The 20,692-nt window shown below is 47.6% G+C and overlaps 1 protein-coding gene across 1 annotated transcript in view; it reads left to right on the top strand.

Moving 5' to 3' along the window:
- The first annotated feature begins 4,740 nt into the window (after positions 1 to 4,740).
- LOC147824474 (unconventional myosin-X-like) overlaps positions 4,741 to 20,692 on the top strand; it is a 40,785-nt gene continuing 24,833 nt past the window's right edge. The window contains exons 1-10 of the mRNA XM_087189441.1: positions 4,741 to 5,973; positions 6,090 to 6,174; positions 6,547 to 6,650; positions 15,690 to 15,819; positions 17,575 to 17,693; positions 18,753 to 18,899; positions 19,248 to 19,348; positions 19,431 to 19,497; positions 20,050 to 20,142; positions 20,585 to 20,653. Of these exons, the coding sequence (XP_087045567.1) occupies positions 5,809 to 5,973; positions 6,090 to 6,174; positions 6,547 to 6,650; positions 15,690 to 15,819; positions 17,575 to 17,693; positions 18,753 to 18,899; positions 19,248 to 19,348; positions 19,431 to 19,497; positions 20,050 to 20,142; positions 20,585 to 20,653 (1,080 nt within the window). The 5' untranslated portion in view covers positions 4,741 to 5,808. The remainder of the gene's footprint in view (positions 5,974 to 6,089; positions 6,175 to 6,546; positions 6,651 to 15,689; positions 15,820 to 17,574; positions 17,694 to 18,752; positions 18,900 to 19,247; positions 19,349 to 19,430; positions 19,498 to 20,049; positions 20,143 to 20,584; positions 20,654 to 20,692) is intronic.

Here is a 20,692-nt window from a genome sequence, read left to right as displayed (position 1 = left end):
TTTTTCTGTTTCTAGAAATATGTCTAGAAATGATGGCTCTGGAATGCTGGAGGAGGCTTGTATGAGGGTGAGAAAGGCTCCAAGCGGAGCAGTGGATGAGATGGAGGAGACAGGTGGAGGTGGAACCAAGGGAACGGCCATTCTGAGAGGACCTGTTCTCGGGTGATCCTCGGAGGAGCTCAGGGGCATTGTCTGTGGGGAAACTGAGGCCTGGGAGTGTGAGTGACTGGTAGAGAGACTTAGGTAAGCTGTGCTTAGCTTGCCAGGACCTCTGGATTTAGTGCCTGAGACAGGGGAGAAGTTTCCAGTTTCCTGGCAAGCCGAGAAGTGGCCTGATTTGGCTTGTGAAAATCACGTGACTCAAGGGAATTCAGTTCACGAGAAGGGACATGCTTGAATGTCAGATGCCAGCGAGGATCGAGTGAGAGGGTCCTAAGGATATGCGTTTTTGCTCTGCGGGTGAGGCCACCCATTCAGCTGCTCAGCTCTGCGCTTGGGTGGGAGACCACTGCTCACAGTGTGCGAAGGGATGGAGCAGGCTCTGCTCCCAGTCAGCTTTACTGCAAAAACGGCGGCCCTGGGGATCCCAGGCTGAGTTTGTTGGCCCCTCACTGGGTCTAGGGAGCTGCCAGCCAGCGTGCCCTGCCGGGAGACCACCCAGCCCGATGCTCGGGATGCCCCTCCCTGCTTTCCTTAGGACGCTGCCCCTCTGAGCCCCGCTGCTGCGCTGATTCTTTGGCCTCTTCTCTTGTACTGTTGTTGGTGTCGCCATTAAACCCAGCCAGTGTGTTCAGTCCCCCACAGCATCCCGCTGGTGGTTTTCTCCTGGTTGCTGCTCCGCCCTGTGTTCACTTCTCACCTTCTCCTTTAACCTCTCACGCTGCCCTTTCTTCTCTGGAGTCTGCATGAGCGCCCAGATGTCGTGGCTGCCCGGTGTCCTGCATTGATTCAGAACGTTTTTTGCCTTCCACTGTTGTTTTGACTTTGGGGAAGAGCCAGGAGCCGTACAGTGCCAGATCTGGTGACTGAGGTGGATGATGACTCACGGTCGTGTTTTTACTAGCCTGCCTTTCCGTCGGATGGGTCTCGGCAGCAGCTTTCACCACTTTGCTAGCGCATCTCTGAAAGCCGTGTGATTTAATCCTTTGCCATGCACCATGCGTGCACCACGCAGATGGCCCGGCCTCAGCTCTCTGGCACCCCTGTCCCTGGTGTCTACAAGGGAGGCTGAAATGCCTGCTCCTGTGCGGCCCAGGGTACGGAAATGGTTAGGCGAGTCCTTAACGTGTTTCTTCCTCACCAAGTCTAACTAACCCTTTAGTTTTCATTTTTGTTTTTAATAATTCAGCCACCACAGCTGCTGCGCAGATACAGGTTTCTCTGATATACAGAGCATTGTTTAAAGATTCCCTCGGAGCTCAGCTTCTGTGACCACCCGTGCATGTTGTGGCTACCTCTGTGGTTACGAGGGCAGACGAGGGGGCCTCGGGGAGAAAGGAACCCCGAACCAAAGCTGGCCTCGCTTCCTTGGGCCTTTGATGTCTCTGATGACCCCAGGCTGGGTGGTTTCAGGGTGCTGGGCCGGCCACGCCTGCTGGGCTTGTCTGACGTTCTTTGCTTCTGCTTTAGAATCCCAAGCTAGTGCGGGTTCTTGATGTCAGGGTGGGTGTGGACTGTCAGGCACCTGTGTCTGCAGGACGGGGGCCATTTCTGCCCGTCTCCCTGTGCGTGCAAAGCTGTGGCCAGACTCCTGTTACCTCCCCAAGCCCCACCCTAGGGCCCAGCCACAGAGAGGCGGGGTCCTGAGTGGGCTGAGGGCGCCTGGCCTGCTCACGTGGTGTCTTTTCTGAGTCGTCCCCTCTGTTTCACTGCTTGGGCATCGCTCGCCCTGTTTGCAGCACCTGCCTGCATCCTGATCTCCTGGATCTCGGCGTGCCATCGGGAATTCCCGCAGAATTCAGAGGGTGGTGTGGGGAATCCACCCCTGAGCAGTCCGTAGCCTGCTGCCCATCTGCTGTCCGTGCCCTGCTGTCGCTTGGCCTTCGGTTCACTTCCCTGTGAGCTGTGGCTTCTCTGCTGCTGCTGTCCCCAGTCCCCGAGCACGGAGCCTCACAGGACGGACTGGACCGCTCCTTCCCCCTCTCACCCCGTCCTTATTCTGCATCCCGCCCTTTACCTGCATCCCCGACGTGACCGCTCCCGCCTAAGAACAACACCGGCCCATCTGCCCCAGGGACCCTGGTCCTTAGAGGGCCCTCGCGGCTCTGCTCCTCACTGGCAACCTGGATGATCATTTTCGCCGGTCCTTTGCTGCCGCCCTGGTGCACTCTGGCCGCTGACCTGTCACCTGCCTGTCACAGCTCGGGCTGTGCCCTGGGACCTGGCCGGGCTGGTCTTGCTCCTGGGCGCTTCCTCCAATTCCCGTCTGGCCCGATCCTTGCCCTTCTCCTGCCTGCACCTGTGAGCCCATATTCTCGGCGCCCACAGACCTTTCTGCTCTGTCTGGATTGCGTTGCTCACTGTTCCTTAACGATCACCAGGGCATGACCTCCGGGGGACTTGAGCCAGGCAGACCTGGTGTGCAGTTCTGGGGGCTGTGTGGTGAGTCGGGGGTCACTCGTGCACCCGAGGGGCACCCGCTCTCTCCTCAGTTGCTGAGTGATTTCATCTATGCACATTTATTGGCTTTAACTTTCCCAGAAAGACGCTATTCCTGTGCTCTCCCATTTAGCCAGTATTCAGCAGGTGCCTGCCTCCAACCAGGTGCCGGGGGCGCGCTAGTGAACCAGGCAACCCCAGGGCCACACAGCTTCCCTGCAGTGGAAGGTGCCCCTCCTTAGGAACCAGCCAAGAAGCGGGGTGCCCTGCAGGATTGGGGCGCCTGCTGCCCTTCCACTCGGCTCTTTTGCACTCTGCGTCTTACTTCCCTCACCTTTCCAGGCTGCTTCTATGAGGAAGCACACGGAGTTAGGCAAGTTATATACCCAGAAGCACCAACTTCTGCCGTTTGTCTTGCAGCGGTGAAAGCGGGGCAGGTAAAACCGAAAGCACCAAGCTGCTCCTCCAGTTCCTCTCGGTCCTCAGCCAGCAGTCTTTGGAACTTTCCGTCAAGGAGAAGGCGTCCCGTGTCGAGCAGGCTATTCTTGGAAGCAGGTATTTCTCGAACTCATTTTCTTGCTCCAGTAACCCAGTAGGATTTGCTTTCCCCACGACACGCAGTAGTTCAAAGTGGTTGGTTTAGTTTCTCCTTTTCTTGGCATTTCTTTTACAATTCCTTCAAAACCTGTCCTGATGCGCGTGCCCGAAGTGCCCTCTGAGAACTCTGCAGCAGCTCCTCCCACTTGAAGGAGCCCCGACCCTTCGTCCTGGGCCGGTTTGGGAGGTGCCAGGGGTGGGAGAGACAGCACAGCCTCCTTCCTCCCTGGGGTCCAACTCCAGCTTGCTTTGTTTCTAAAGGACATGGGTCAGGTAGGGCACTAGGGTGGGAGTTTGTAAAGCTCAGTGGGGCTTTTGATGCCACGGTAGCAGCAGAAATGCTGACCACTGAGAGCATGTGTGAGAGCGGGCTGTGCCCAGCACTCGGTGTGGGGACTCACAAGGCTGTGTGGCCCAGTGTCATCTGAACTGTCACTCGAGGTGCAGTGCCTGGTATCCGTCTAGGACCTTGCAAGAGTTTAGAACCTAAGAGACCAAGGGAGAGGTGGGAAAGGGAAGGGGAAAAAAAGAATTAAGACTGCTGTGGACAGGTACCCACTCCCCACGAGGAATGTTATCATGATGTACTGCAAACGCACCCTAAGAAAAATGACATAAAACCTGGAAGAAAGGGTATAGATCCTGTTTATTTAGGGTTGTCCAGGAGTTGGTAAGCTGAGCCTTGTTTGGGTTTTGATTTTTTAAGCGCTTGTTTTTGTCTCATAGTAAAATGTAGATAACATTGTAAATGTTGCCCTTGTTCAGTGCATAGCTCAGCAGCATCGACTCTGCTCACACAGCTGTTCAACCCCAGCCCGATGCACCTCCTGCATTTCTGTGTCTTCCCTCCTCAGCCGTCTTTGTGGTTTTCTTGGGATCCAGCCCCACTCATTTGCATTGTTTCTGGGTGCTTTCAAGCTGCAGTGGCGGAGCGGAGATCCTGCGACAGGGACCACAGAGTCCCCGCCAAGCCTGGCGCATTTGCTGCCTGGTCCTTTGAGGAGGAGGGTGCTTCTCCTGGACCTGTCTGAATCCAGTTCACATGAGGGCGACACCCCCGAGGGGTTAGATGAGAAACTCCCAGGACGGACCCTTCTCAGCATCTGGAACCCAAGTGTGGGTTTTCCAAGCTCTCTGGGTCCTGCATGTTCCTGGCGGCCTCCCCAGCCGTGCGACATCCTGTGCAGCCCCACAGGCTAGGTCCCTCTCTGGCTCACAGCACGCTAGGTCCTCTGGGCGTGGCTGTCTCTCACCTTTGTCTCCTGTGTGTCTGTGAGAAACGCTTCCCTTTTTAGCTCCACCCTGGCTAACCCTCCTGCTGCCCTGGCTCTCTCCACAGCCCCATCATGGAGGCCTTCGGCAACGCAAAGACCGTGTACAACAACAACTCCAGCCGCTTCGGGAAGTTCGTGCAGCTGCACCTCTGTCAGAAGGGGAACATCCAGGGCGGGAGGATCGTAGATTGTATCCTGCTTCACTGCGTTTCTGCGCGTTGCTTCTGATTCTGTCAGTGGAAACTACGCTCCTTTGTCTCCAGGTCCCAGAAATTGCACGGAACACTTCTTACGCTGGTTCTGCCTTGCTTTTGCTGTAATGTTACTACACTTAACCTATTAATTGTTCTGTGAGACAAAGAGCTATTTTGAATGGCTTTCCAGTCTGAAAAAAACACTGTGTTCACCATTTTATTAGTCCATTTTCTGTTGCTATAACAGAATACCTAATTCTGGGTACTTTATAAAGGAAAGAGGTTTTTTACAGAAAAGAAAAACCTGAGCATGGTGGCACACCTGTCATCCCAGGACCCAGGAGGTTGAAACAGAATCACTGTGAGTTCAAGATCAGCCTTAGGGCCAGGGACTTAGCTTAGTGGTGCCTGCCCCTGCCTTGAAAGCACAAAGGTCCTGCGTTCAATCCCCGGTACTAAAAAGAAACCAAACAAGATCAGCCTGGGCTATGTAGTGAGTTCAAGGCCAGCCTGAACAACATAGCAAGATCCTGTCTCAAAAAAAAGTGAGCTGGGGATTTAGCTCAGTGGTTCCGCTGCCTGCCTCACAAGCGCAAGGACCCAAGTTTGATCCCTGGCACCAAAAAAAAAAGTGAAAATAACAGTAACAATAAAGAGGTTTATTTTAGCTCACAGTTTTGGAGGTTGAAATGTGCAGTATGGGCCTCCTGGCTGCATGACACCATGGGAGAAGCCTCGTGTCTTGACAGAGAGAGAGAGAGGGAGGAAAAGAAAGGAGGAAGAGAGAGAGGAGAGAGAGAGGACTGACAGTTGAGAGAGACAGGAGAGAGAGGACTGACAGTTGACCTCGATTTATAGCAGCCCGTTCTCAAGAGAACTGTGCCCCAGGAGGCCAGCAGGAATCACTTGTGAAGGCGGAGCCCCGAGACTGCCTGAGCCATTTCCCACTCTCCTCTCCCGAAAGCCCCTCCCCGTCCAGCACCCCCTTTGCCTGGACCCAGCCTGCGGCCCAGCACCTAGGGTACTCTCAGGCCACATCCGACCACCATGGGCACCAGCATCAAGAGTTGGTGTGAACCCACAGACAGTTTGGTGCCCGACAGGGCTCAGCGTCATGTGTGGGGTGGGTTCAGGTGAAATAATCGATGCTTCATTTGCTTGGTTTTTGTGAGGCTGGGAATTTCAGTGTCATTGGAACAGGGAGCCCTGATTGTTTGGGTAACAAAGAACAGGAAATGAAAGACTACTTCTCCTATCTGTTTTGTTCCTTGACTTGCCGTTGCTTTTCACATGAAGATTTATTAGAAAAAGTAAGTACATGTGATTTAATTCAAATTGTTCCAAATAACAGTTATCAGTAGTTATCGCTTTGTAGGAGTTAAGCAGAGGAAACAGCTCTGAATGCAGATTTGGTTTCTCTCCACAGAACCGAGTAGTGAGGCAGAATCCGGGGGAGAGGAATTATCACATATTCTATGCACTGCTGGCAGGGCTGGGTCCTGGAGAGAGAGGTGAGTGAGCCGGGGACTCCGGAGAAGTGTGGATGGCAGCTCAGTCCACATTTAAAATACGGCAGGAACTGACCAGGCAGCTGTCTCAGTGCTGTTCACATCCCACCAATCGCAGTGAAATGCACATTTGAAAGTAGCAGGCAAGCATGGTGGCACCCACCTGTAATTCCAGCACTCGGGAGGCTGAGGCAGGAAGATCACTGTAGGAGTTCAAGGCCAGCCTGTGATACATAGTGAGACCAAGTCTGAACTACATAGTGAGACCTTCTTTAAAGAAAGGAAATAAAACACAGTCACATAATGAACTCTTGAATCCTGTGTTATCCTGGCCAGCTGAGTGTTGATGTTATGTTCTTCTTTCTCTTTCTGTAGAAGAATTTTATTTATCTGTGCCAGAAAACTACCATTACTTGAATCAGTCTGGATGTGTAGAAGATAAGACAATCAATGACCAGGAGTCCTTTAAAGAAGTTATTGTAAGTTAACTGCTTTGTTTTCTTCTATTATGAGTGACAGATTGCATTCTCTGTTTCAAAAATCGCTTTTTAAAGTAAAGACAGAAGTGATTACATTTGGAGAAGGTGGGGGAATGGGTTTTCCCTCTTGTTCTGGGGGTGGAGAGGAGGGGAACCGAGGACTCTGCTGTCAGCCAAGTGTCCCTGTGCACGACAGGGGTGGCTTCCATGGAGCAGCTTCTGAGAGTGTGTGCCCCCACCCAAAACAAAACCAGAAAAACCTCAGGTCTTGTAGAGACACATGAGACTCCCTTTTTTTCCTGTTAGTTTTATTGGTACATTTTAGATATACATAGTGATCACATTCATCATAGGGAATTTGTACCTGTATGTGATATATCTTGCTGCTTTTTTTCCCATTCCATCCCCTTCCTTCCACCCCTCTTCCCTTCCTTATTTACAAAAGCTTTGTTTCCATTTTTCCTTCTATTTTTTTTGTTTTCCTTTCCTTCTTTTCCCCCTCCTCCCTCCCTTATTCACCTTCCCTTTTGAACATTTTCTTTCCATTTCCCAATATCTATTACTCATTTTGGTTCTTATTTACGCTTTCAGTTTCTCACACCAAAGAAACAGTGCAGGGCCAGGGATTTAGCTCAGTGGTTCTGCTGCCTGCCTCACAAGTGCAAGGACCCAAGTTTGATCCCCGGTACCAAAAAAAAAAAAAAGAAACAATGCAATATTTAAACATGTGTGTCGGATTTATTTCACTTAAGAGTATGGTCTCAAGGTGCATCCATTTACCTATAAATGTCTCAAGTTTGTCCTTTATGGTAGAGTAATACTTCAATGTAAGAAAATACCACATCTTCTTTATTCATTCTCCTGTTGATGGGCATGTGGGCTGTTTCCAAGTTTTAGCTATTACAAACTATGCTGCTATAAATGTGGGTGCATATATATCACTGTGATATGATGCTTTTAATTCTTTTGGGAAGATACCAAGAAAGGAAATAGCTAGGTCAAATGGAACCTCTAGTTTTAGTTCTTTGAGGAATATCCACTGTGGTTGCACTAGTCTACACTCCCACCACCAATGGAAAAGGATTCCTTTTTACCCACAGCTCTAGCAGCATTTGTTACTGGCTGATTTCTTGATAATAGCCATTCTTTCTGCAGTGAGTTGGAATTTCAGCATTGTTTTAATGAACCAGTGTGAGGACAGAATATCAGCTCTATAAGACAGGATTGTGGTCAGCTATCACAAAAGGAAAGATTTCTTAAAAATAGCAGGGGAGGGCCAGGGAATTTAGCTCAGTGGTTCTACCACCTGACTTGCAAGTGCAAGGACCTGAGTTCAATCCCCAGTACCAAAAAAAAAAAAAAAGGGACCATGAAAAATCAGTCCAATTGCTGCTAGATTATGCAGTGAACAATCTAAGATTGATCAGAGTCAATGAAAAAGCAGGAGACAACATAAAAAACCTGTTCACAGAAGTAATGGCAGAAAACTTCCCAAGCAAGGAAAAAGCATTTGACATACAGATAAGTGAGGCATATAGAACTCCAATTAGCCATGACCAAAAAAATCTACACCGAGGTACATAATAGTCAAGATTCCAGAAATTCAGCCCAAGAACAGAATATTAAAAGCTGTTAGAGAAAGGAAACAAATCACCTATAAAGGAAAGCCTGCCAGAATCACAGCCAACTTAACATAAACCTTTAAGTCAAGGAGAGCTTAGAGTGAAGTCCTTAAAGTCCTAAAAGAAAACAACCTCCAGCTCAGATTGATGTACCTTGCAAAACTATCTTTCAAAATTGATGGAGAAATAAGGTACTTCCATGACATAGAGCTCAAGACTCCTAATGACCCAGGAACCTGGTCCTGCTGTGGGTCTCAACTGGGTAAGCTGGCAGCCACTAGGGGGCGCTCGCAGAGGGAACCGCTCACCTGGAGGGTCCAGAAACTCCTCGTGGTTTCCTGTCATTCTCCTGGGGCTTCAGGTCCCTAGTCAGAACTGTTTCTTCCTGTTGGTGACAAGGAACTTGTGGAGTTTGCCTCCGCCTAAGGGATGACTAGCTTTTCTTGCTAAATTGAAATAATAGGTTTTGGCATTTGAAATCTGGTCTCATGACAAGAGGATCTATCACCTAGAAAGGAAGGGAAATTCGTACATGAAGCTGACATCCAGCAGGTACCTCACAAATTTATTTTGGTTATATGTTCTGTTTATAAGACAGATTTGTAGGTTCTTAATTGTTTCCTTTACAGTTGCTTTTTTAAGTATTGGCCCACCAGAAATATTGAAAACTGAGCTGACGTTTATTAAGATCACAAATATGAAATTTTTGCTGTTATTTCTGGAAAAACAAAGCAAAGAAGCCAAAGAAACAAAAATAGATTTTGGGAAATAAGGAGGAAAAATATTCCTTTCTATAAATAATACCTCTTCCTTCTAGATCTGTGTAAATCAAGAGTTTAAAAATGTGTTATACTCATAAAACGAGGTCCCTTGTAGGAAGTAAAACACATGTTCAGGTATATTTAATAATGTGGAAAACTGCCTACTAGATGAGAATTGAGAAGGGGTTAGTTAGGATGCAGTTCAGTAGTAGAGCACTTTCCTAGCGTGGAGGAGGCTGTGAGTCTCAACTCCCAACTCCCCAGTATTTTGGGGGCAAAAGTGAGGAGGGATAGATAGATAGAAAGATAGATAGATAGATAGATAGATAGATAGATAGATAGATAGATAGAGCATTTTATATATCATCTCTATATAGAAGTTATATGTGCAGGAAAAAACTGGAGTAAAAATATGTACCAAAGTTGTTATCTTCAGTGGCAGGATTCTAAGATTTTATTTTATTCTGTATCATTCTCTGTATATTCTGTTTTTACAGTGAACACATGAAGTTTTTAATGATGCCCACATTCCTAATTTCATAATTTCTCTAGTGCCGTTAGTGTCTTCATATCTTTGGGTCCCATGTCCGTGGATCCAACCAACCACAGAGCAGAAACGTACTTAGTCCCGTGACGGTTGTGCCGGTACTGAGACCTGTAAGGCAGCACCGTACAGTACCACGGTTTCTGCAGCGTGTATGTGATTTTAGGTAGTGTAGGTCAATTATGCAGTATTTGATGTACATGGCACTCGATTATATAGGGTATTAGGTATTATAAGTAATTTTGAGGTGATTTAGTATATGGGAGATACGCATAGATTATATGCAAATATTGTTCTGCCTTTTTTGTGTGTGTGAGACAAGGTTGGACTGTGTAGTTCAGGCTGGCCTTGAACTAACAGTGATCCTCCTGCCTCAGCCTCCCGAGTACTGGATTACAGGTGTGCGCCACATGCCTGCCTTGCACCATTTCATATAGGGGTTTTGAGCACCTCTGTGGACTTTGGTGTCTGTCAGGGGTCCCGGATTGAACATCCCAGATACCGAGGGACAACTTCACAAAAGCTGCCAGGAGTGCCACGCGGTTCACCAATGGCATTAACGTCTTTGGCTGAAGTTGGTGTCCCTCATCCTCTGAGTCTGAACCCCATCAGAGAGTGTGGGTGAGCAAACCGCACACCACTCTTGCACTGAGCTGGAGCAGTGGAGAGGTCTGGAAGAGATCACACCGCAGTGTTTTATGTAACTGACTCAGCGTTTCTTCCCAGCATCAAGGTCCATTTAAATTTGTATCTTTGAACTTTCATTCTGGGAAGCTCCTTTTCTCAGGGGAGGTGGAATCGAAGAGAAAGGACCTCATTCTGTTGAGCTCAAGGATAATGTGCTCACAGAATGCGTCAAAAGGGGAAGAGGAATTATGTATGCAAATGTCACTTTTGATGTTTGATTTTAGCTATTATAAATTATTCTTTTTATGAACCTTAATGGCAGTGTGCTCTGGCAATAGAATCTTTAAGACCTGTGCTTACTTCCTTGAGAATTTTGTTTTCTGTGTTTGGTGGCACACGCCTATACTCCCAGTACTTGGTAGGCTGAGGCAGGAGGATTATTGTAAGGTAGAAGCCAGCCTGGGCTACATCATGGGTTCAAGGCCAGCCTGGACTACATAGTGTGACCCTGTCTCAAAAAAAACCCAAACAGTCATCACTGGCAACAGCTAACACTAACAGGAGGAAGTACCCCTGGGTTCCTGCACAGTTTAGGGGAGCCCTGGTTCTTCCTGGGGCCGAGGCAGGGAACCTGTGCTCAGTTTCATCGCCATTTTGACTACAGCCTTCCCAATTGCACTGTAAATATTTTGGTCAAGATGAGAAAGATTTCAAGTCAGAGATCTTACCCCTGCATTTCACCTGGCGGGAAGGCAGCCGACAAAATGTGAAGTGGCAAGAGTCTGAGGTGAATGGTCAGCTGCTCACTCTTCTTCCACAAGTACTGGATATTTGCACATTCTTGGCCTTTGTCTTAGTTCCTTTTCTCTCGTTGCTGAGACAAAATACCTGACACCCAAAGTTAAAGGAGGAAAGGTTTGTCTGGCTCACAGTTCATAGGGGTTTCCGTCCATAGTCACTGGCTTCCAGAGAGAGGGCCTCACAGAGAAGTTCATGGTAGGCAAAGACAGCAAAAGCGATAAAGCACAGGACCTTAACAGCGTCTCCCTGCTCCTTTTATTTTACCCAGACTACGCAGGGTGGGTAGCGCTCACGCCCTTAGTCCTAGGGCCCTTGATCCTGGCATTGCATGGTGAATCAGTCACAGACTCTAGACTCGGCCACCTTAGCAAAAGGCCCACCTATGACCGCATGAGGCTTTGGGGGGGACCTCTAGACCCAAACCACAACAACCTTGGGCCACGGCTGGGGTCTCCGGACAGGAGAGACCTTACTGGGTGTATCCATTTGTTTCGAATGGTATGTGGTCACGATTATGCATGTGTAAATTCATTCAGCTTGAGTCAGATTGAATTAAGATTTAAAGGACAGATTTTGTGCTTTGGTGTTGCCAAATGTGGAAGGAACATCTCTTTCAGTTTTAGGAATCTTTAGAATGATGTAATGTCTCACATTACATGATAAATTATTACCACAGTACTCACTTGTTGTTCACCACAGGCCAAAAGGCCTCTTGAGTTTCTGTCACACACACCCTTTGTGCAGGATTCTGCTGAGGCCCGTGCCTGGTGCCTTTGGGAAAGGAGACAACACCTTCTCTTTCTAGGGTGACAAGCTTTGTTGCTTGAGCACTGAGTCCCTCCTCACACACTCACAAACATCGTCTCTATGTGCTTCAGAAAAATTCCGTGGACATTGCCTTCCGCAGCTCTGCACCAGTTCTATAACTCAGTCGCTGTTTCGAAGTTCTGAGCCAGGCCGAGAATTTCCCAGGGATTTCTCGGTTGGAGCCGTGTTGTTGAGATAATAAAATAATTATAATGATCCTAAAAGTGGGTGCTCTTCCAAAGGGGGAGGTTGTTTCCTAAAACCAGGGAGGCAGGTGCTGGGGCTCTGCCGGGGGTGGGGGTGTCAGCTGTCCTCGGTCGGCCACGTCCCTGATTTGTCACCAGCCTGGAATGCATCGGCCCATCGGCCCCCTCTCGGGTCGGGCTGCAAAGCAGAGGAGTCACCAATTAATAAGTGCATCCACTCTGGCTGTCCTAGAAAGGACATTTTGTTCCGTTTCATCTCATGTACTCCTCATAGACCATCTTGGTATGGATTGTAAGAACTTAGCTGAGCATGCGTGGATATAGAATTTCCTTTTTTTAAAATATTATATAAATTCCAAGTGGGTGACTTAACAAAGATTTTATTTCTGTGGTCATTGTAAGATTGGCTTAGAATTTCTTTTTCTTCCTTTAGTACTGGGGCTGAAACCTGGGGTGCTCCACCATGCGCTATATTCACAGCCCTTTTTATTTTTTATTTAGAGACAGGGTCTCACTAAGTTGCCCACAGCGGACTCAAACTCGAGATCCTCCTGTCTCAGCCTTTGGAATAGCCACACCTGGCTGGCTTCGAAAAGTTTTATAAAGTAGTCTTGAGTGTGTTATTTTACATATGAGGAAATCTTTAGTCATACAAAGAATGGGAAAAATTAACTTTGGCACAGCATACTTTATGATTATTTTAAAAGTCTTGAAGATAACAGATTCTTCTATATTTCTTAACCTTTTTTTTTTCCCTTTTAGCTTTTAGAGTAAATTTGAGTCATTATTTTTCTAATTATGCAGGCTTTTAAAAATGATAAACAGTGGGCCAGGGATTTAGCTCAGTGGTGCTGCGGCTGTCTCAAAAGGGCAAGGTCCTGAGTTCGCTCTCCATACAAAAAAAAAAGGTAAACAGCTCACAGATAGTTCTTATTCTTCATATCAGTTTGTACCCATGAAATGGCAGTCTTCCTACTTTTCACTAAGTAACTCATGGGCTCTCAAGTTTTTACAGGTAACTTGATTGTGGCATAATTGCATGTAATAAAATGGTTCCATCTAACACTGATATGTTGGTGAATGTTGAATTTACACAGGTGTGTACACAACCACAATTAAGATAAGGACATGGCTGGGTGTGGTGGGGCACGCCTGTAATCCCAGCACTCAGGAGGCTGAGGCAGGAGGATTTCCTCGAGTTTGAGGCCAGCCTGGGCTACATAGGGAGACCCAGTTTTAAAAAAAAAAAGATAAGAACAGTCCTGTACCCCACAAGTTCTTCTGTGCCCTCCACACCTGGCCCATTTAATCCACTTGCGTATTGAGAATCTCAGTTTTTAAAGCTGGACGTGGTGGTGCATGTCTGTAATCCCAGGACTCAGGAGGCTGAGGCAGGAGGATCACTGCAAGGTCAGAGCCAGCCTGGACTCTACACAGTGAGTTCAAGTCCATCCTGAACTGCACAGTGAGACCCTGTCTCAAACAAACAAACAAATAAACAAACAAAAACGTTTCAATTTTTATTGTTAAGAAAAATGCCTATACATAAAAGACATGATAGAATCATAATGTTGAGCCTGAATACTATTAACAAACAGCCATATTTTCAATTTTGTAAATTTTCTACCCAGCTGGATTTTTTAAAGTAATTGTGGGTATAAAAAACACACTTGGAGGCTGGTGGTATAGCTCAGTGATAAAGCTCCTCCTACCTAGCATTTGCGCAGCCTGGGCTCAACGTTCAGCACTGCAAAAAAAAAAAAAAGGATTGTTTGTTCTGTTTTTTTTTTTTTACTTTTTATATTAAGCTACAGTAAATATAGATGGTTCTGTGTAATGCTTATGATTTACTTTAAAAACTACAGCATATCATTACGAGTTTGTTACAATGCTTACTTGTCTAACTGTGGGGTAGTTAGAATTTTGTTTTCTTCTGAAAAGGTTAACATCTTTGTAATATTCTCTGCAGTGAATATTTTATAGCGCTCTTATTTTCTGCTGAAATTTTCCTTGGAACTAATTTCCCAGATTGAAATTAATGGTGATTACATAGGAAGTTTCTTCCGATGGCCTTAGAAAGTCATAGAACTGAGTGGCCAAGAAAGATTCACCCCAGACTCAGAATTAGCTGAGCCTGACCTTGAATCTTGGTTGCATCACCCAGAGAAAGTCCTTCAGCCTCTCTGAACCTCATTGTCATGTCCCCAGATACTAAGGTTGTGGGATTATGTACAAGTGTTGCCCTGCACAGTAGCCCACATAATCGGCACCAGTAAGCAGTGCCCGAAGTTCTGTTCATTGTTCAGAAATCCTCGCTGGTTCCATAGATGTGATCTCAGAGTGACTGTGATTCACACAGGTTTGATTTCCAGGAAGGTAAATGTCGCTCTGGTGCTGTGCTTGCTCCTGTTCATTTCAAACCCGGGGCCTCACGTGTGCAGGACAGCACTCTGCCTCTGAGCTTGTCCCGGCCCTGCACGTTCTCCTGTGAGAAGTGCCAGTTTGATTCTCATTGCTCCAGTAGCTTTTCATTGTGTTCCCCTCTGTATTGTTTGCCCTTTCTGTCTGGCTTTTTGCTTTGTCCCCGTAGTCCTCCAGTTGTTTCCTTTCTCAGTTTCTGTTGCTTTACTGGTTTCCTCCGTCCTGGCCTCCTGTGGACACTGCACAAGATTCTCCTAGTAGATCATTTTTGTAGGACAGGCACAGATTCTGTGTTCAGTTTTGAGTGTCCTTTTTTCTGGTACTGGGGATCGAACTCGGGTCCTTGTGCTTGTGAGACAGGCGGCGGAACCACTGAGCTAAATCCCTGGCTGAGTGTCCTTTTTAGTAGACCTTTCCCTCACCAAAATTGGGCACCTGACTCACAATAGAAAAAGAATGAATCTTAGATATGATTCAAATGAGCTATTTAGATACTTATCACTACTCATGCAGTCCTGTGTGTACTTCTCCAAAATAGCATGATGTTAACGTCTGTGTCTCAGGCTAAGATGACATCTTAAAAACCCTGTGGAGAAATTAAAGAGATCTGTTGAATGTCTAGGGAAGATGGGTCCTGATCTATTCAGATTGCCCATCAGTATCTTATAAAAAGAAAAGAAGACTCTTACTGAGTTTCTGACACAAAGTTTTATTCTGCCCATTTGACTTCCAGTTGCCTTTAGCCAGAAAGAGAAGGCATCCATACTGGAGGAATCTTGACATATTACACAACACGCCCTCACCCCAAATATTACCCCCACTTTCTATGTCAGGAAACAGTGTTCATTGTGCCTTGATATCCGTAGAAAAGAAGCATTTTGTTCCTCAACAAGACACTGGTAGGCAGAATCCACCGAGTCATGGAAAAGATCATACTCCATGACCAAGCAGGCTTCCTCCCAGGGAAGCGAGGATCCTGTCCTTGGGGGACCCTGAGCTCCTTCCACTGCAGCAGAACCGGAAGACTTGTGTAGAGGCAGAGATTTGTTTCAGAGTGGGTTGTCCTGGCCTTCCACGCCACTTTCGGTCTGCTGTCCTGTGTAGCATCATCAACCCAGGGGTTGTGCACCTGTTAACGCGTTTTCTTGCCTTCAGAGCAGCTCCTCGTAGTGTGATTGAGTCATGAACTTTTCCCTCCAGTTTTCTTCAGTGTTGAAAGCTTAGCATTGAATGGCACAATTTCCTTCTAGACAGCCATGGAGGTCATGCAGTTCAGCAAGGACGAGGTCGGGGAAGTCCTTCGGCTGCTGGCGGGCATCCTGCACCTCGGCAACGTGGAGTTCATCACTGCAGGAGGCGCGCAGGTCCCCTTCAAGACAGGTGAGCTGGCCGCCTGTCTGCCGCCCTCCCCCACGTGTCCTCCGAAATTAAACCCAGAACGTCCGCTGTCTGCTCTTCTGCTGGGCCGGAATGGGGAGCTGAAGACGTATTTATTTCCTTTCTCTTTCTTCCCTCCCTTCCTCCCTTCTTTCTTTCCTTCCTTCCTTCCTTCCTTCCTTCCTTCCTTCCTTCCTTCCTGTCTTCCTGTCTTCCTCTCCCTTTCTTTTTTTCTATCTTTCTGTCTCTCTCTCTTGCTCTCCCTTACCCCTCTAGGTCTTCTGTACCATAATCGCAGACCCTCCCATGAGCTACAACCCCAGCTCACGAGCTGCGGGACCTCACCTGTGTCTGATGGCAAATATCAGTTAGTCAAGGGCCACAGCGTATGCAAAGTCCTTACTGAGTTGGAATGTTTTCACTCTTCCTAAGAAACAAAGAAAATAGGGCCAGGGATTTAGCTCAGTGGTTTCGCCGCCTGCTGCACAAGGGCAAGGACCCGAGTTTGATCCCCGGTACCAAAAAAAAGAAAAAGAAACAAAATGACCCAGAGAAGCGGAAGTGTGCTCGAGGTACTCCATGTAGGACACCAGCTGAGTGGAGCTGTCCCTCTCTGCCGCGGCTTCGTGGTCCCGAGCTGTGGCTGGCTCACGCGATGATTAGGACGATCCGATCCATTTTGCAGGCAGAGGGAGGGCTGGGTCCCTAACCCCGCTGCACCTCCGCTGCTGCCTGTTTTTATCCTCAGCCGGCAGTGGCTTCTCTGCTTTGCAGAGCCCGGAGGTTGGTTGTAGAGATAAAATGAGCAAATACACTAACAGCTGGGCCAGTCGTCATTTCCCACAGTGAATTATTTCATGTACGGGTTTCAAAAGCTTTTCTGATAGGAGCAATAGGTGCGGTCACAGAAGTTGGGCCGCCTGAGTGGCAGGGTCGGTTCGGTTGGAGAGGAGCCAGTCTGTAGCCCAGTGGTTCAAAGGACTGATCTACCCAGCGCCCCAAAGAGCTTTTGCTTATCTGGCTTTCGGCTCTTTAAATTTCCTGCATTAGAATTTAGAACTGAACGCTCTCATAGCTTTCCGTGACAGACCTTGATGTGTTTCCCAGGCACAGCGTCTGCTTTGATCTTTGCTCTTACCCTCTTACCTTCTTTTTTTTTGTACTGGGGATTGAACTTGGGACCTTGTGCTTTCAAGGCAGGTCTTACCCTCTTTTTTCTCTACTCAGCCCAAGCTCACTTGCAGAGCCAATTTCTCTCCCACTCTTCCCTTTTGCTTTCTTGAATAAACTTTGCCACTGCTTAAAAACAAAAGAAAGACTAAAGAATTTAAAACTAGAGCATTTAGAAATATGTATTCATTCATTTAAAAGTAACCATCATAAGCCAGGCATCGTTGCACGTGCCTGTAATCCCAGCACTCAGGAGGCTGAGGCAGGAAAACTTAAAAGACTTCTCCAAAACAGAAAAAAGTCAGTAAGAACAGAGACATTGCCTTTCCTCTTACAAATTTCTTTAGTGCCATCTGTGAAAAGTCTCCCATCTCTGTGGTGTCTTGGGGACCTCTTGGGGTGCCCGTCACGGTGCCAAGCACAGGGCTTGTCTGTGCTCCTGGCCTAGGACCCACTGAGCGATGAGCACCCTGCTGATGGGATATGTGTGTGACTGAGAGCACCCCCCGCTCCGCAGGGCTGTGTGTGTGTGTGTGTGTGTGGCCGGCCGTGGGGCTGAGGGTCCACCGCGCCTTCCTCTGTCCACAGCTCTGGGCAGGTCTGCAGAGTTACTCGGGCTGGACCCGACACCGCTCACGGACGCCCTGACCCAGAGATCCATGTTCCTCAGGGGAGAGGAGATCCTCACGCCACTCAGCGTGCAGCAGGTACGTGCCGATGCTCAGAATCCAGGAAAGATTCACAGAAGTCACTGGGATGAATGGTGACGGTGGCTTTGGCGATGGTCCAGTAGACAGCATCCAAGTTTGAGCGGTGCATGGAGCCATTCCCAGGCGACGTTGTTGCATGTTTACAGGACACGTAACGTGCACGTCATCTCAGTTTGAGTCTTGATCCTTCCACTTGTTCTTGGGAAATAGTATCCAGTGGGCCTCAGTTTTCTTCTCTGTAAGACAAAGATAATTATGAGATGTGATCAAAATATGCAGTCAATGTTTAGGTTTTAAAAATGCATTACAGTAAAAGGCACATTGGCATTAATCCCCCTCTCTTCGAACACACTCATCCCAGCCTTCCGGCCTCGTTCTGAAGCAGCTCTGGAAGTCTTCTTTCCTGAGTGCCTTTACAAGGTTTGCTCAAACATGTGGTACACGCCACTGCCACCCGCCATCCAACAGAAAGCCAGGCTCCTGAGACAACATGCTGTGTCCTCATCTGCCTTATTTACTGTAAGGAGCACCGTTTGACTTCCGGCTCTTCCCTAAAGTCAAAGTGAGCTTAGAAAGTGAACGCTGAGTTGGTTCAGGGTGTCCACACAGCCACAGCAGCACAGCTAAAGAACCTGTGAACAAGGGCTCCAGAACTGATCAGAGAGTGGCAAAACAAACGGTGGAATGAGTGTGTTCAAAGCAAGGGGAAGCATTTTGAGGGGAATTCCTGGCAGTGTCTTTTACTGTGATACATTTTTTAAATTAGTATTCATCGTAGTGTTCGATCACATCACATGTATAGATCCAGAATCTTTTCTATGACTGAATGTACAGTTGTATCTAAAATCCTGATATTTGAAGGAGCTGTGGGTGATCTCACTAGGAAGTCAGTGAGCTCACAGTGTCTTTAAGTCCCTGTGTGTCCCCCGCCCGTATTGATGGACTGACCCGAGGGCCCCAGGCCTTTCCTGGGCAGTCTGTCTGAGGAGTGGGGCAGGGCCAGACCTGCCTGCTGGTGGCGCTGGTCATCAGGGCTTTGTCGCCTCCAACCCGCAGGCAGTGGACAGCAGAGACTCCTTGGCCATGGCACTTTATGCTCGCTGCTTCGAGTGGGTCATCAAGAAGATCAACAGCAGGATCAAGGGCAGAGATGACTTCAAGTCTATTGGCATCCTCGACATCTTTGGATTTGAAAACTTCGAGGTAGGCTTCCCAAGCGTGAGATTTTCACATTCTGCTCTGGGCTTCGGGCTGCTATAAAATCAGTCTTTTGAAGTTAGGTGTAGTGACGCACACCTGTGATCCCAGTACTTGGGAGGCTGAAGCAGGAGGATCGTTTTGAGTTTCTAGGTCAGCCTGGGCCACTTGAACTACATAGTGAGACCCTGTCTCAGAATGAATGACTAAATGAATCAATGAATGAATAAATAAATAAAATCTTTCAAAGTAGACATTGATATTTTTCTCAGAATTTTTTTTTTTTTTTGCCTTTTCTTCACTTTTACATGTAGCAGGCACGAAAGACACTTGTCGAATGTTTTCCTGTCTTAGGTTAACCACTTTGAGCAGTTCAACATCAACTATGCAAATGAAAAGCTCCAGGAATACTTCAACAAGCATATTTTTTCTTTAGAACAACTGGAATACACTAGGTAAGTGCTCAGAGGATTCCATTCCAATTTTTTTAAAAGTCAGATTTTTGTCTTACTTGACCCTCTTCTAATCTCTCTGCAGGGAAGGCCTGGTGTGGGAAGACATTAACTGGATAGACAACGGGGAGTGCCTGGACTTGATCGAGAAGGTAAGGGCTTGCCAAGGACACTTCCGCTCCCAGGGGTGCCCGGCTGGGCTGAGTCATAGTGCAGGTCAGAGAACTTGGGCGAACTGGCACTTCGAGGATGTGAGTGTGCAGAACACAATGGACCCTTTGGAAACAGCGATGTACATGTGCAAGGTTGAGTTTAAATACTTGGCTGCCCCTGACCTATTGTCTCCTTGAATGTGATATTTAAGAATCAGCAGCAGTGTGTGAATCCACTTCCCTGCGATTCCAGTTCCTCAACAAAGCAAGTCTGGCCTTGCGAGGAGTAGATTTGCCAGTTATACGAGTTTATGCCCCCGCCAAAGTTTCATCCACTGAATTACAGTGGGTTTCATTATTAAAAGGACTGACATAGAATTTAAATTAGTTGATATCCTTACGGTGTATCATTCTGATTTTTTTCTATCTAAGAAATGACTGTGCTCGTTCTTGTCATCGCTGACCGGGTAGGGAATGGAGAGGAGGTCTAAGCAGTGTGAAAGATTCGCGTTCAGCTTTGAATCCATTCAGCCTTCTCCTTCCCTCCCCCAGAAACTCGGCCTCCTCGCCCTGATCAATGAAGAAAGCCACTTTCCACAGGCCACGGACAGCACCTTACTGGAGAAGTTACACAACCAGCACGCGGTACGGCCAGACCTGCTGGTCCTCCGTGTGTGCCAGCAGCAGCCCTGCGATGAAGATTGCAGAGACGTGGGTCCTGTTGGACCAGCACTGCCTCCACATTTAATGTTCTCTCTCGACTCAGAGCTTTTCTTCCCTTTCTAGACCTAGGCTGAAATAAGTCAAATTCTCCCGCTCTCATTAGATCTAAATTGCTTAAGGTTAGATTTGGGGCTGTTGTCAGACTGTGCCCATTTATCTTCGGAGTGCAGATGTGACCGTGTCTCGCCGACTGTCACGCCACAGCTGGGAGGTGGTGGCTTCGGGTGCCATTGTGCTGTGTCCTGAAATCCTGGTGACGGGCGACAATTATTGCTGCTGTGCTTGCTTGGCTGTCCATTGTGTGTGCTTTTCTCCAAAGGCGAAGGGAATGAGTGACAAAGCATTTTAATTTTCTTTTTACTAGAATAACCACTTTTACGTGAAGCCCAGAGTAGCAGTGAACAATTTTGGAGTGAAACACTACGCTGGAGAGGTAACTTCTGCATAAGATGCTTATAGTTTGCGAAGCCTT

This window comes from Heterocephalus glaber, unplaced genomic scaffold (genome assembly GCF_053883595.1).
Source record: "Heterocephalus glaber isolate CG9 unplaced genomic scaffold, H.glaber_assembly_v1.0 deba00001538, whole genome shotgun sequence".
Lineage (NCBI taxonomy): Eukaryota > Metazoa > Chordata > Mammalia > Rodentia > Bathyergidae > Heterocephalus > Heterocephalus glaber.
Note: the sequence above shows the minus strand (reverse complement) of the source record. Positions and strands in the feature narration are given on the sequence as shown.